General features: G+C 49.9%; 1 protein-coding gene across 4 annotated transcripts in view; it reads left to right on the forward strand.

Annotated features, from left to right (window-relative positions):
• The window catches only part of LSS (lanosterol synthase), a 31,128-nt gene extending 15,225 nt beyond the window's left edge, over nucleotides 1–15,903 (forward strand). For all 4 annotated transcript variants that reach the window (XM_087417898.1, XM_087417896.1, XM_087417897.1 and 1 more), the window contains 8 exons: nucleotides 648–797; nucleotides 1,604–1,700; nucleotides 2,513–2,618; nucleotides 10,226–10,291; nucleotides 10,802–10,882; nucleotides 11,464–11,634; nucleotides 12,657–12,735; nucleotides 13,388–15,903. In XM_087417898.1, coding sequence (XP_087274024.1) covers nucleotides 648–797; nucleotides 1,604–1,700; nucleotides 2,513–2,618; nucleotides 10,226–10,291; nucleotides 10,802–10,882; nucleotides 11,464–11,634; nucleotides 12,657–12,735; nucleotides 13,388–13,519 — 882 coding nt within the window. In that variant the 3' untranslated portion in view covers nucleotides 13,520–15,903. The remainder of the gene's footprint in view (nucleotides 1–647; nucleotides 798–1,603; nucleotides 1,701–2,512; nucleotides 2,619–10,225; nucleotides 10,292–10,801; nucleotides 10,883–11,463; nucleotides 11,635–12,656; nucleotides 12,736–13,387) is intronic.

Raw genomic sequence — 15,903 nt, forward strand, 5'->3', positions numbered from 1 at the left:
CCCTGGTTGGCTGGGCCTTGCCTTCGAGGGGGGCTCTTCCCTCAGCTTCTTGGGGCTCTCTGCTCTGATAGACACACGGTGTGGGATCCCACCAACACCCTTAAGATATCCCTGACCAAGGAATTGTGTACAAATGGGGTAGCTGAGGCATATGGGGTTTCTGCGTGCCACCACATCACACGCTGTGTGCACAAAGGTGTCCGTGCCTCAGAGACACTGTCAGACAGCAGCACGTACAGGTGTTGAATTAGCTATCAGAATGTGAACTAGAATGTCAGGGGCGGGCAGAGGGAGGAAATGGCAGTTTCTCCTCCGTTGTGTGTGAGGGCGTGGACACAGCTGTGGCTGCATTCTCACGGTGGGTTGGGAGGGGGCCTGCGGATGTTTCTGGTGCCCGCCCTACAGTGGAGTCTGAAGGCAGTGATGGGTAGAGGCTGTAGTCCTGTGGGGGTCCTTGTGCTGGAAACTGGAGGCCTGTCCGTATGTGTGTGGCTTGGGGCTGCGGCCATACCGTCATGGTGGATGGGCCTCTGCCTGAGCTGTGGCTCTGCACGAGTGAGGAAGGTGCCGTGGCCTCGGGTGGACCCGAAGACTAGGGTATGGGCTTGGCCCTCAGCCCTGGCAGTCACAGCTCCCGCATCTTCCAGGGTGGCTTCCCCTTCAGCACGGTGGATTGTGGCTGGATCGTTGCTGACTGCACAGCTGAGGCCTTGAAGTCCATCCTTCTCCTGCAGGAAGAGTGTTCCTTTGTCACCAAGCATGTCCCACGAGAGCAGCTCTTTGATGCTGTTGCTGTGGTGAGGCTGCTGGGCATGGGGCTCTGGTCCTGGGTGCTGAGGGTGCTGTCATGCAGAAATCCCAGCCACCCCACCACAAACCCTCAGGTCCCATTAGTGCTGCATGGGAGGTGTGCACTTGCCTCCACTGCCCAAGGGTTCTGTCTGGGCAAACATTCCAAGCCGGGCGGAGGGGGCCCATCCTCTGATGGCACCTGTTTGGAGAACTGTGAACTGTGCTGGGCCAGCAGGGGCCCCTTTCTGGGTGTGTGCACAGCCCTGTGCTCCCCTGATGGGTGTGCAAGCTGGCGTCCTGGGCCCAGCCCCAGGGGTCGGGGGGGCCCTGGATAGACCCTGACCAAGGGGTGGCTGCTGCAGCCCCGAGTTTTCTCTCCGGTTCTGAAGGCTCACAGATGCAGTCGCTCTCCACGGGCCTCCCCAGGGAGATCTGGCAGTCTTCACTGGCTGCCTGAAGAAAAGATGAGAATTTCGGTTTGTTTTTGTGCAACATCCTTTTAGCACTTCCAGTTTTTGTGACTGTTTTATAACGGAGATCATATAGTTCGACAGTACTTAGATGATTTATAAATGGGTAAGCACGCACTTGTGGGGTGTGTTACCAGATGGTCACTCATGGAGTACCGATCGATAAAGGTTGCAGCCCACTATTCTGAGCCCCTGAGGGTCTTGGCTTAATGTAAAAACCAGCTCCCTGTTCCCCATTCCTGCCCCATTGATTCTTAGCCTTGGGGTGCTTCTGGAAAGCTCCACAGCCTGTGGGGTCCCACACATGCTCACTTCTCTGGATGTTCTGTCTTTGGTTTTAGTTGCTGAACATGAGAAATCCCGATGGAGGGTTTGCCACCTACGAGACCAAGCGTGGGGGGCGCTTGCTGGAGCTGCTGAACCCCTCGGAGGTCTTCGGTGAGTAGTCCGCAGTGTGTGGCGGACAAACCCAGGGCCTGTGTGCCCTGAGGTAGATTTGCCAACCAGAGCCCTGAGTTCTTTCCCCTGGCGGGGGCAGTGCCAACAAAGGCCCTGGCTGCTGATGGCAGATCCTTTAAGGAGTGTTCTGTCCTCCTCAACCTCCAAGAGTGGTGTAGTGTTTCCTGGTTGTGGATGGAAAAGCTGCAGTTGGTGGAGGATTCGGTGGGAGTAACACCCAGCTCTCGGGCCTGGGCCTGGGCTGGCTCCTGCTCTGTCCTCTGTGGGGGCCGCCCTGTCTTCTGAGCGCTCCTCACGGAGCCTAGGGCACCTCGCAGGGAGGTGTCAGGGGGACCTACTGGCCATGTGTCCTCTGCGCTGTGTCGTGCTTTGGTCTGCAAGGGCAGGTTCTTTACCCTGGTCTACCTTTGCATGCCCTTGGACCCCTTCTTCTGGGTCTCCATTTATCTTGCTCCTATAGCTGTCAAACATGTTCCAGTGGAGGGCTTTTTGGGGTGGGGTGCAGCTCTGCTGTGCGCCCCTCACCTCCCAGCTGTGGCCTTGCTGTCCCATGGCACAGATGGGTCTGCAGGTCACCCACGTCAGTGCCGCCCTCCCACCTGGTGGCCGTGTTGCCTGGGCCAGTGCTAGTGGTGCCTTCCTGGCTTCCTCTGGAAGATGGTCAGGCTCTCAATCTGTCATATAGCCTCTGCACGTTCCGGCTCTCTTGTTCATCACTGTTTGGCCTGAATTGCCAAATGTGGCAGCCAAGGTGAAGCTCACGCACCTCGATCCTTCCTTCCCTTTCCCAGGGGACATCATGATCGACTACACGTATGTGGAGTGCACCTCGGCCGTGATGCAGGCGCTGAAAGTTTTCCACAAGCACTTTCCGGACCACAGGCCCGAGGAGATCAGGTAGGGATGGCAAAGGGGGCCACCAGCTCAGGGTCCTGAGCTCAGACGCTGCCAACCGTGGTCCAGAGCAGGTTGTTCTCTAACTTAGGGTGCTGGGGTGGGAGGTCCCTCGCAACAAGGGGACTCTTGGAGTAAAACTCACTTATGCTCTTGAATCCCTGAGGTGTATCAAATATGTGTACTGGGGCTCAGGTAGCACAGTTGTAACACAAAATCAAATAATTTTTCACATCTTAATGTTAAAAATAAGACATATACCCCCAACCCCACCTGTGTCCAGATAAACAGTAGTTGTTAAAGAAACCTTTCCTGTTGACGTCTGGTGCTCGCACAGAGAAGTGCACACATCCTGTGCGTGGCACTGGATGAGGCGGCATGACGTGGACACACCTCTGTGACCTTGTCAGGCAAACACATGTTACCAGAAGCTCGCCTCCTGGTTCTCCGGGGGCCGCTTGGATCCTGCACAAGTGGAATCCCACAGTGGACCTCATGGGTGTGACCTCCGTCGCTCGACCTCGTGCTCTTGAGGCTGACCTCGTGCTCGTGAGGCTGAGCAGGCAGCTGGTGGAGGCACTTCACTCTCGATGCTGTCAGCCCGTCTGTGGATGCAGCTGCCACACTGTATCTACACACTTGTTGTGTGTCCTGGGGGGCCTCTCAGTGGGCTCTTGTGAATCGTCCTGCTGTGAACACTCATGTGCTTGTCTTTTGGGGCACAGAGGTACCGATTTCTTGTGGGATGTGGACTTAGGAGTGGGTTTGCTGTGTTATGGGGTGTACTCCTGTGCAGTTTTCGTAGATTCTCCTTCATCCTGGTGTGATTCCCTTGTTTCGTGGTAAACCTGGTATAGACTCAGCTTGGTCATGATGTATGTCCCTTTTTGTATATCATTGGATTCAATTTGAGAAGTATTTTGTTGAGGATTTTTACAACTGTGGTTATAAGAGAAACCGGTTTGTAACTTTCCTTTCTTATAACGTCCTTATCAAGGTCTCCTGTGGAAGGTCATGCTGGACTCATGAGATGAGTTGGAAATATTTTCTTTTTGTATTCTCTAGAAGAGTTTGTGAGATTTATGCTATTTCTGCCTTAAGTGCTTAGGAAAATTCACTGGAGAATCCAGCTGCGCCTGGAGTGTTCTTTGAAGAAAAGTTTTTAATTTTTAATCAGGAGTTCAATTTCTTTACTAGTTACACGACTGTAGATTTTCTTCTATTTCTTTTTGTGTCAGTTTTGGGGATTTTTCCATTTCAACTCTATTTTGTATTGATTGGCACAGAGCTGTTCAGTGTCATCTTGAATGGCTGTGCGTCTGTCTTCATTTTCCTTCCTGACAGTGGCGACTTGAGTCTGTTCCCCACTCGTAGTTCATCAGTCTTAGTAATCTTTTTGAAGAAACCATCTTTTAGTCTTTGATTCTATCTGGTATACGTTTATTTGCTTTTTTAATGTGTTTATTTTTTGTTTCATCTATTTTTGCTCTTGATTTTTTTCTACTTTATTTCTTTTTCTAACTTAAGTGGATACCTACGTAAATGATTTTCAGGCTTTCTTTCTAAATGTGCACTTAAATCTATAAATAAGTTTTGATATATCATTGAATTAAATTATTTTCCAGTTCTATTGTGAATTCTTTTCTGGCCCATGAGTTATTTAGGAGTATGTTGTTTTATTTCCAAAAGAATTGGAGGATTTTCTAGTTGTGTTTTTGCTGGTTTCCTTCTGTTCTAGCAGGTGGTGCAGCCACAAGGGGGCACTGTGTCGAGTCTTCCTTTTGTTACCCAGGCCTGGCCGGCCCCCGGCCACGTGCTGTGCTGTAGTTGATCTGTAGTCCTTTCTTCTGGGCACAACTTGTCCTTAGTGAGACCCTCACAAAATTGACCTTTCTTCTTAATACATCATCTTTTTAAGAATTATAATAAAAGTAAAGCATGCTCTTTGAAGGAGACTTGGAAAACACAGAAAAGTGCAAAGAAGAAAGCAAGTCATCCCCTGTAACCCCTAAGGAGAGTGTGTTGTTACCGTGTGATCACTCTGCTGCGACTGTTCCTGGGCTGTGTCTTTTACATAACTGGTGAGGTTTCTGCAAGCAGGTAACTTCCCGTGTCATTTAGCATTCTCCAACATGAGTTGTGATGGTTGCCGGAATTTCATCATTTTACTTACCCAGTAGCCTTTTGGTTATTTCTAAATTTTCATTGTTATTTCCAGCTTTTCCCCGTTTTAACCTTAACCAGTATCCTGTTGTCAAATCTTTGTTCGGGACCATTATTATTCCCGGAGAGCCACATGGGCTTGGGTTCAGCCTGTCTGGGTGGACCCCCCTGATTCTGCCCCTTCCTGGCTGTGTGATCCTGGCCCAGTCACTTCACCTCTCTGGGGGTCTTCCCCTGCTGAATGGGGGCCTAGATGGCCCTGTGGAGCTGGGAGGGTCAAGACCACAAAAGCATGGGGAGAGTGTGTGGCACGTGATGAGCACAGAGTAACTGTTGTTATCATGTGAGAATCACTGCTTTGGAAGCTGAATAATGATAGTTTCCTGGTGGACTTAACTCATTTGCATCTCTTTGGAGACTGCTGAGCTACAGTATTCTTTCTAGGTGTTTATAGGTCGTTTCTGTTTCTTTCATATATGAATTTGCATTCATACCCTTTCCAATTTTGTTGCTAGGATGATTTTTCTTTTTGACTTACGTATTTAAGCACAGTAATAGTTCTGTATCTTATGTTACAGATATTTTTGCCCAATTACTTTGCTTTTTTATCTCTTTAGAGAGTTTGAACATAAGTTTTTAATTTTTAAATAAAGTAGTCTAATTTATTATGTTAAAAATTTTAATTTATCTAGGAAAGTTTTTGAGATATAGTTTGAGGTAGCCAGTTACTCTAACACTGTGTATATGGAATATTCCATTTTTACTACATTGACTTGAAATTCTCCCTTAATTTCAAACTTAACAGGAAAGTTACAAAAGTAGTTAAAAGCACTCCTGTTCACCTGTTACCTAGATTCTTCCGTTGTTAACATTTTACTGTATTTGCTTCATCATATTCCTTTCCATATATATTTTTTCTTGAACCACATGAGAGTAAGTTGCAAATGTGATGTACCTTAATCCCGAAATACTTTAGTATTTCTTAACAAAGATATTTTCTTATATAAATATGAGTCACAGTATTAACATTGATATAATACCATTATTTAATCTGCGAACCTTATTTAAATTGTCCTCGTTGTCCCAATGATGTCTTTTATAGCAAAATTTTTCCTCAAGATCTAATCCAGGGTCATTGCATTTAATTGTCATGTGTTAGTCTTTTTTAACCTGAAACAATTCTTTAGTCTTTCCTTGTGTTTGATAACTGACATTTTTGAAGCATATGACAAGTTATTTTGTAGAATGTCCTCAATGTGTGGGTTTTTTTTTTTCCTTTTTTTTTTTTTTTTAGTGAGGAAGATTAGTCCTGAGCTAATATCCATTGCTACTCCTGTTCTTTTTGCTGAGAAAGAGGAAGATTAGCTCTGAGCTAACATCTGTGCCCATCTTTTTCTATTTTGTATATGGGATGCTACCACAGCATGGCTTGATGCGCCATGCCCAGGATCTGAACCTGTGAACCCTGGGCCGCTGAAGCGGAGCACGTGAACTTAACCACTGCGCCACCGGGCTGGCCCCTCAATGTGTGTTTTTCTGGTGTTTCTTCATGATTACAGTCAGGTTCGGAAATGATGTGGTTTGTCAGGAGAATCACAGACGTGGTGGGGACCTCTCGTGCATCACGTCAGAAAGCACAGTCAACTGTGGTCCCTTGGTTAAGGTGATGACTAGTTGTTTTCTCTGCTAGAAAGTTACTGTTTTTTTCTTTGTGGGGAGGAAGTTTTGGATTATGTAAATATCCTGTTTCTCATCAATCTTCTGCCCCTTGGTTTTAGCATCTGATGATGATTCTTGCCTGAATCAATTATTCATATGATGGTTGCAAACTGTCCTTCCGTATGTATTAGATGGTGTTCTACTGAGAGCTTTTCCTTTGCCTCTTTTTATTTATTTACTTTTACTTATTCATTTGTGTGGACTCATGCATTCTTATGCTATTGATTTTTTCTATTTTATTGTGTTAAAATATGCATAACATAAAATTTACCATCTTAACCATTTTTAAGTGTACAGTTCAGTGGTATTAAATACACTCACATGGTTGTGCAACCATCACCACCACACATCCCCATAACTCTTTTCAAAACTGAAACTCTGTACCTGTTAACATTAACTCCTCATTCTACCCTCCTCCCGCTCCTGGCAACCACCATCTACTTTCTGTCTCTGAATTTGACTCCTCTAGGCACCTCATATAAGTGAATCATACAGTGTTTGTCCTTTTGTGACTGGCTTATTTCACTTAGCATAATGTCCTCAAGGTTCATCCATGTTGTAGCATATTGCAGAATTTCCTTCCTTTTTAAGGCTGAATAATATTCCATTGTATGTATATACCACACTTTGCTTATCCATTCATCTGTTGATGGACACTTGGGTTGCTTCCACATTTTAGCTATTGTGAATAATGCTGCTATTAACAGGATTTAAAATTTCCCTGGAAGTCACTTCAGCCGGAAGGGGAGGGGCTTGCAATAATGGAAGGAGGTGCTGCAGCCTTGGCCTCTGGCCTCTTTTCTGCACCTCTGTGATCAGAAGCGGTAGACAGAGTACAGAGCCCCAGTATCTGGAGGACAGGGTCCTTTTGCCCACCCTAGGTCCTGCAAGCTGTGTGCAGGCTGCTCCAGGAACACGTGCACAGTTGTCTGTCCGTGGTGGGGGTGGGGGTTGGGTAGCTACTCCTCTGCTAAGAGCTGAAATTGACCCAAATTGACTGCAATTTGCCCTCCAAGTCTTCGCCTGGAAGTTGCAAGCCTTCAACAGACTGGAGTTCCAAAATAGTTACATCAGACAGATTCTGCCAGTGGGGTTGTCCAGGTGGGGAGACGGATTCCAGTGCATCCTGCTCCGCCACTGTCCCAGAATTCTCTGTAATTGATTTTGATATTGATCTTATAGCTAGACAATTTGCTAAACTTAAAAAATTAATATACTTTATCTTACAGAGCAGTTTTAGGTTAACAGAAAAATGGAGAAGAGAGTTCCTGTTTACCCACTCCTTCCCCCACGCCATTACCCTATTATTAGCTTCTTGATGACTTTGGTGTGTTTTTTTACAATTGATGAGCGAGCATTGATACAATCCTATCACCCGAAGACTGTAGTTTACATTTAGGTTCACTCTTTGTGTTGTACACCCCGGGGGTTTTGACAGACCTATGACGACATGTGTCTGTTGTTCCTCTATCACAGAATAGGAGCCAGCCCTGATGGCCTAGCAGTTAAAGTTCGGCACGCTCCACTTGGGCAGTCTGGGTTTGGTTTCTGGGTGCAGAACCACGCTGCTTGTTTGTTAGTACCCAGGTTGTGGTGGCGGCTCACACAGAAGAACTAGAAGGACATACAACTAGAAGATACAACTATGTACTGGGGCTTTGGGGAGGAAAAAAAGAGGAAGATTGGCAACAGATGTTAGCTCAGGGAAAATCTTTCCCAGCTAAAAAAAATAAAAAAGAATTCCAGTTTCCCTCCCGGTACAGCAGATAATTTAAAAAAAAAAGACATATGGAATAGTTCACTGCTCTCGGAATGCTCCGTGCCCTGCTCATGCGTCCTTCCCCTTCCCTCGACCCCTGGGAGGGAGGCCTGTAGTTTGTTTTCTTGTTTTACTGCCCTAAGACCTACAGTATTCTGCTTAGCAGAAGGGGTGATGGTGGCATCTTTGTCGCATTTCCTGATTTTAAAGGGGAATGCTTCTAATATCTCTCCATTAAGAATGATATTTACTGTAGGTTTTTGGTAGTTAACCCTTTTTAGGTTAACCAAGTTCTTTTCTCTTCCTAATTTTTGAAGTTGTTTTTTCCCTCCATTGTGAATGAGTGTTGTATTTTAGCAAATGATTTTCCTACCTCTGTTGAGATGATTATATATTTATCTTGTTTATCTGTTAATGTTATAGATGATTATTGTAGATTTTCCTCATGTTAAAACACCTTTGCGTTTCTGGCATAAACTTAACTTGGTATTGGTATTGGTATATCTCTACTATACTCGGTTTCTCAACACGTAGTTAGAATTTTGCATCTGTGTCCATTAATGAATAGCCTGAAAATTTTACTTTCCTGTGTCATTTTTATCTGGTTTGTTGAAAAGCTTATGTTGGGTTCCTAGAATGAACTGTGGAGTGTTCCTTCCTCTCTCTATTCCCTAGAAGAGTTTGTGTAAGATTAGAATGATTATTCTTGATAATTTAGTAGAATTCGCTTATAACACTCCTGGGCCTGGTGTTCTTTTTCTTGGCAAAGGTTACATTTTTTGACTCGTATCTTTAGTAGTTATAGGACTATTCAGGCTATTTCTCCTTGAGGCAGTATTGAAAAGTTGATTTTCTTAGTAATCGGTACATTTTGTCTGAGTTTTCTTATTTTCTCTTACTTTTCAATTTCCACTGAACCTATAGTCATGTCACTTCTTTCTTGCTGATGTTACTTACTTGTCCTTTCAACTCTGGTATGAGTTGTCTGTTGCTGAGGGATGATATTACGATAAACTTGGTGGCTTGCAACAGCACACATTGACGGCCTCACAGTTTCTGTGAGTCAGGAATCCAGGCACGGCTTAGCTGAGTGCTCTGCTTCAGGATCTCACCAGGCTGCAGTCAAGATGCCGGCCAGGACGGGGGTCTCGTCTGCGCAGCAGCTAAGGAAGGGTCTGCTCTAAGCCCATGTGGTTGTCGGCAGGTTTCCACTCCTTGCAGATTGTCAGCCTCAGGGCCCTGTCTCGGTGCTGCTGGCTGGAGGCCACCCTTAGTTTCTTCCCGTGTGGCCTCTCTCTGTGGCGGCGTCACGAAAGCCAGCAAGGGAGAGACTCAAGGCAGGGCGTCTGCTAGCAAGAGGGGAACTAGATTTCTCACGTGACATAGTCGAAGACGTGACCACCGTCAACTTTGCGGTCATCTGTTGGTTAGAAACAAGTCACAGACGCTGCCCTCACTCAAGGGGAGAGTGACACGGGTGAGCACCTGAAGGCGCAGGGGCCCTGGGGGTCCCCTTCCAGGCTGTGTTGGTACCTTCCCTCCAGCTTGTTCAGAGAACAGGGATTCTTCAGAAGTACCAGTCACACTTATGGATCTTCTTTGTCCTCTAAATTTATCATTTTCTCTGTAATTTTTATTTCTTTTTTAAATTTCGTTTTACATGATTTACTCAAGTCTGTGTCACTGACACTGTTCACTGATATTGGTCCTGTTTGTAACCGCCTCTGACGTGGTTCACCCTGAGATGTTTCCTCTTGCGTTTCTGTAGCTGCCCATGTGCTTTTCCCCTCCTGTGTCCTGTAATTGCTTCTGCTTTGACCCTTGTATCTCCTCTCTGAACTTTTGATTTTTACGTATTTTTGTAAGGGAGACCATGCTCATTCTTGTGAGACAGCAGAATGGGTAAAATTGGGACAGGTAAATGGCTGTTTTGCCGGAATATTCAGGGGGCCATCCTCTCGTGTTGCAGGGAGACCCTCGAGCAGGGCCTGGAGTTCTGTCGGCAGCAGCAGAGGGCTGACGGCTCCTGGGAAGGGTGAGTGAGCTCTTGTGGGTGCAGACACGTTGGGATCGGGAGGTTTCTCTGCTCGTGTGATGTTCAGTTGTGTGCTTCTGCTACACCAGGACTCTCTGGAAGTGAGTTGGTGGGCTTGTTCCTCGTTGAATGGCTGGCCTTCACCCTGTGGTCATTGCCCAGCATGTTGCTAAAAGTAGTCTGGCCGAGGGCTGCGTGCCCGATGCCTTATTATTGGATCTGTGCTCGTTCACCTCCTTGCTCTGGGTTTGGGTCAGTTCTTATCTGCATGGTGGTTCCAGCAAATGGAGCTGTCCCCTGAGGGCCAGGTTGGGCAGGTCTGTCTTATGTGGCCTTAAAGCTAAGACACTAGAGTTGGTGAGGCTTGCTGAGGCCGTGTGGATGTGTTTCTTGAACATAACCACAGCACGCCCCAGTGCTGGAGGGTGCTCCCGCAAGCCCAGCGTTGTACATGCCCGTCCTGACGAGAACTGGATGGCTGAGGCTCTGTTTCCTCCTGTCTCCCTCCAGCTCCTGGGGGGTGTGCTTCACCTACGGCACGTGGTTTGGGCTGGAAGCTTTTGCCTGCATGGGGCAGACCTATCGAGATGGGTGAGTGCAGGCATTTGCCCCCTGGTGGGGTGGGGGTTTTCCCAGTATGACACTCTACTGGGGGTGTTTCTTTCTTTGATGTTTGATTTGGGGGTGTTTTTAAACAGTAGCTAAGATCAGTATTCCAGAAAACGTATGAGTCACCAGGTTGAAAGGAAGATTTTTCCCGGCTCGTGAGCCGTTAGCACCCAAGTGTATTAAAGATGCTTGGCTTGAGGAGGTGCCTTGCTGCTGTCCGAAGCTTCCTGACTTGTGCTGAGAGAAGGGAGGAGGCCTCAGGTCTGAGCCGTCTCCAGCCACCTCACCAGGCTCTAGCATTGCTGGCTGGATGTTTAGGGGGGTGGTCACCTCAGTGAGGCCGGCTGCAGCTACAACTTTATCTTTCCTTTATCTTCCCAACCACCCTGGGAGGCCGGTGTCTCTGTTGCCTTCATGTCACATGGTGGGGAGGGCCTGGAGTACAGGCTCCCCGCCACGCACCCCTCCCCTTGACCCCAAGGAGGCCTGGCCAGGGTGAGAATCCAGGGGGCCCAGGACGCTCCCCAGTGTGATAGCATCTCCTGTCTCCCTGGTCTCTGCAGGGCTGCCTGTGTGGAGATCTCCCGGGCCTGCGACTTCCTGCTGTCCCAGCAGATGGAGGACGGAGGCTGGGGGGAGGACTTCGAATCCTGTGAGCAGCGGTGTTATGTGCAGAGTGCCCAGTCCCAGATCCACAACACGTGCTGGGCCCTAATGGGGCTGATGGCTGTCAGGTGGGGGCGATGAGACAGTTCCTGAGCCGTGGGGTCGGGTGAAGACAGGACACTGAGCCTGGCGCTCTGGTGGGGTGCGGGCAGCTGAGCTCTGAGTGCAGGAGTGGGAGGAGGCGAGGCCTGCAGGGCTGCACCCACAGGTTCCTGGGGCGGGGTGGGAGGTCTGTCTCAACAAGCAGGTGCTGCCAAGAGGCTCACCTTTTAGAAGAGGCTGACACCACAGTGACAGCAGGGAGACGAGGTGGTAAATGGTGTGAGGTGTTGCAGCATCTGCAGCTGCCTCAGAGGTCGCAGTGCACCCCTGTAGCTGCATGTCCCCAGCTCACGCACACACAGACAGACACAGACATAAGGGCACAGTGTCCCAGTCTGTGCTGCCCTGTTGGGTTTGGGGCCGTTTGGAGAATCTTCCTAAAACCCCCTCAAAGCTAGGCAGGTCCGTGTGAGCTGGAGCAGAGTCTGTGGGGGACCCCCAGGGTAGGGGTGTCAGGGACCAGCCCCCAGTCTGCCTCCCACAGCCAAGCCTGGTCCTGCTCTGTCCTGAACCCTTGATCCTTCCGGTGTCTCATCCCTTGCCAGAGTGATTGAGGATTAGCACGCGTGGCTTTTGTGACCCTCAGAGGGCCCCGAGGACCAGTGGGTTGGGTGGACACGAGACTTGGCCTCTTCTTTCTGGGGGGGAGCAGAAGAGCAGAACCTTGTGGCAGGGCCGCTGGGGCAGCTCTCAGCAGGGGGGGGCCCCTCACCCAGCCACATTCGTGGGGCTGCCCACTTGGCCTGCTCACCTGCACTTGCCACATTTTCCCCTCTCAGCGTGTCTGGGAAGAAGATGTGCAGTGAGGGCCTGGGTGTGCTCATGTTCCCAGCACGTGTCACTTTGGGTTCGTTCATCATCACACAGTGTTTCCCATCTGTGTCCTCCTGTGTGGCTGCGTGAGGGTGAGAATGCAAATTTGCCTGCAGCCAGAGGTGGTCTCGCCCAGAGAGGTGATGGGTGTGTTCAGTGCCCCCTCTTCCCCCAGGCATCCTGGAGTAGCAGCCCTGGAGAGAGGGGTCAGGAGTCTGCTTAGGAAACAGCTCCCCAACGGCGACTGGCCCCAGGTATGCCATGGGGGTCTGAGGAGCATAAAGCCCAGCACTGACCTCCCTTTGCACAAGTGTTTTCACGTCTGCACCCTGCCCCTGTGTCCCTCACGGGGTGCTCGTGGACAAGGTTTTAGCTTTGGGGGTTCAAGATTCATAACCACCACCAGCCAGTGGCCTGTGTTGGAAGCAAATCTGTGACGGGTGGTCAGGTCCCCAAGTCCTGAGCTGTTTGCACGTGAAGCACTGGCTTGGGGCAAGGCTGGTGGTGCTGGGGAAGAGCTGGATGGGGAGAAGCCCACTGGCCAGGACGCCTTTGAGCTCTGCCTCATGGCCCCTCCCTGGACAGAAGTGTGGGAGGTGGCCTCCGCCTATCCATGGGGGCATGAGGGCACAGGGTCACGTGAGGCTGACCCTCTCCCCTTGGACAAAACTGGGGTTGATGTGGCTCTGAGGGGCTGGGGACCCAGGCTGGAGGGTTTGCTGCGGGCCCACGTCTGAGGGCTGGGATGGTGGCGCTGTGACTGAGGCGGGGCAGGAGGACCGCCTGCTGAGGCTCTCCCGCCCTGAGGTCTCACTAGCCGGCCAGCCCTCCAGCCAGGGTCTTGGTTCAGGGAGCCCCTCAGCCGCCTGGTGGAGCCTTTGTGTTTATTTCCCTGTGTGCTTTCAGGACAACATGAACGGGGTCTTCAACAAGTCCTGTGCCATCCACTACACGAGCTACAGGAACGTCTTCCCCATCTGGGTCCTTGGCCGCTTCTCTCGCCTGTACCCTGAGAGTGGCCTCGCTGGCCACCCTTGAGAGCACACCTGTGAGCACCTGGCTGGGGGCGGTGGCAGGCACAGGCGTCCAGTGGGGCTGCTGAGCGGCAGCCGTCATGCAAGTTCCAGGCAAGGTCAGGCGTCTCGGCTGGGCCACAGGAGCTCCCCATTGCCCTACCCAGCAGTCCAGTGCCCCTCACTGTCCACTTTCACAGGAGTGAGGCCTCGGACCCAGCCTGCGACAGGGGTGGGGTTGGTGGCTTTAGACTTGATTTTCAGCTTAGGGTTAATTCTGAGGCTAGCTCGTTGGGCTCAGGTGAGGAAAGGAAGAAGATGAAGAGACACTGGAGAAGGTGTGTGTGTCCTCACCGTGGGCGCTGGGCTGGCAAGGCTTTCTTGACCAGTAACTGAGTTCTGGGGAGAGGAGCAGTTGGGCCTCGTCTGCGTCCTGCCTAGTGCTGGTTCTGGGCTGAGCTTGCCCCCAGGCCAGCTCTTCCTGTGTTTTCTGTCTGTTGGGCTGGGCGACATGACAGCTTCCCTGAACAGCCTGGTGGGGAGAGGCTGGGCTTCCCTGTTCACCTGGCCACCCAGGGCTCGGCAAGGAACGGGGACCAGACTTGCTCACTGTCCTGTGTCTGCACAGAGGGGAGCTAGACATGGCACTCCAACCCTGCCCCAGAGCTCGAGCTTGCCCACGCTGCCTCACAGTTCAGCCAGTTGTGGGGCGCCAGCATCCCTACCTCCTGAGTTTATAGTCATCTTGTCATGACAGAAATGCATGTGGGAGGCCAAGCATAACAAAGGATGAGGGGTCCTTAGCAGTTCGGTGGTTACCACTGTGGGGCACTGCTGTGTGCCTGTCACTCACTGGCCACTGCAGCCAGCTAGGCAGGTGTGACGCCCCAGGGCACGCTCACAGCTGCGCTGACCCTCATGCCCTAGTCTGTGATATCAGCTCAAGTGAGGGCCAGATTTCTGGGGTGATACCTCTTGGGTGGTAAACCTCTGAATTCCCCTCTGGCTTCTAAAATTGTCTGGCTTGATGTGCACGATCTTTGGGCTCAGGAGGGAAAATCCAGGTTCTGTATTTGCCTTTGACCCACAAGGACGAGTGGCTCACATGCTCAGGGCTCCCCTGGGAGTGTGGCTGTGAGGAGTCACCAGGAGCTTTGATGAGAAGAAAAGCCAGGCCTGGCCTTGCTCCTGGAGCCCCACCCTGCTTCTCACCCACCCTGGAGCCCCCTCCGTTGGCTGTTCTTTGTCACCTCCTGGACTGGCAGCAGCCCCTGGCTGACCGTCCTCCCTCAGACAGCCAGAGGGACGCCTTGATGCCCTTCTGCTCCGTCATTCCCTGCCCAGATCCTTCAGGGCCCACACTGAGGCTTTGCACCATGGGGCCTCCTGGGTGCTGTCCCTGACTCTGCCTGGGGCTTGCCTGCTTCGGGGCCTTTGCCTGAGCTGTTCCTCCACTGACCTCCTGTCCCAGGGTAGTGCTGCCGTCCGCTCTGAGCCCTGCATTGCCGGGTCACGTGTACACACAGGCAGGCCCCCAGCTCCGCTGACTGCCACACTCTGTGGCATGTAGCGGGTGTTCAGTGGGTACCTGTTGAACATCAGCACTTTTCCCCAGACGTTTTTAAACTGGGCTTATTTTGGCTAAAGGAACCGTGTTGGGATCCCTTTGAAGTCTGCCGGTTTGCTCTCACACTTCTCTTGGCCACGTGCTCCCCCAGCTGGGGCAGCAGCAGCACAGATGGTGATTTACCACGTCTGCTCCTTGCAATGGCCACTTCCCCTGGAAGGCCTCCAGGCATGACCAGATCACTGGACAAAACGTAAATTTTCCAGAAAAGAAATGAAAATTTGCTTTTATACTGCAAATGACATTAGAAGTCACATATTTGACCAGCTACCTAGTAAACAGATGGTTGATTCCGTTAGGCAAAATCGTGGCCCACCTGTGTTGTCTCATCCTGGGATCAGTCTTGGATCTGGGGTTTTCTGGGACTGTCACTTGGGCACCATGTTGGACGCTGGACCTCACCTCCTCAGTTTCAGGGAACTAGAGTAGCTACTTGAAGATAAGCAGGATGCATCTCTAGTTATTTCAGGGGAAAATATTTGCCTCAACCTGGTTAAAAATCACGTTCCCTATCCTGGGTGAAAATTGAAATTATTTTACTTCTGCTTATTGCGAACAGATTTTGAATATTATGAGAAATTTTCTCTGGAGCTGTATTAGGTTTTCTGTATTCACCATGATGTGAACTTCAGACCTGACCCTTTGAGGAATTCTCTAACTGGAAATGCTTAACTCACAGTGGAAACTTATCTCTAAGAAAATACTTTTCCTTACTGAACATAATCAATATTGCTAAATAGGTTTAAATTTTATTTAGGCATTAAAAATGTTTTAAAATTAAA

The sequence above is a fragment of the Ceratotherium simum genome, chromosome 27 (genome assembly GCF_057802395.1).
Source record: "Ceratotherium simum simum isolate JZ-2026a chromosome 27, ASM5780239v1, whole genome shotgun sequence".
Taxonomy (NCBI): Eukaryota; Metazoa; Chordata; class Mammalia; order Perissodactyla; family Rhinocerotidae; genus Ceratotherium; species Ceratotherium simum.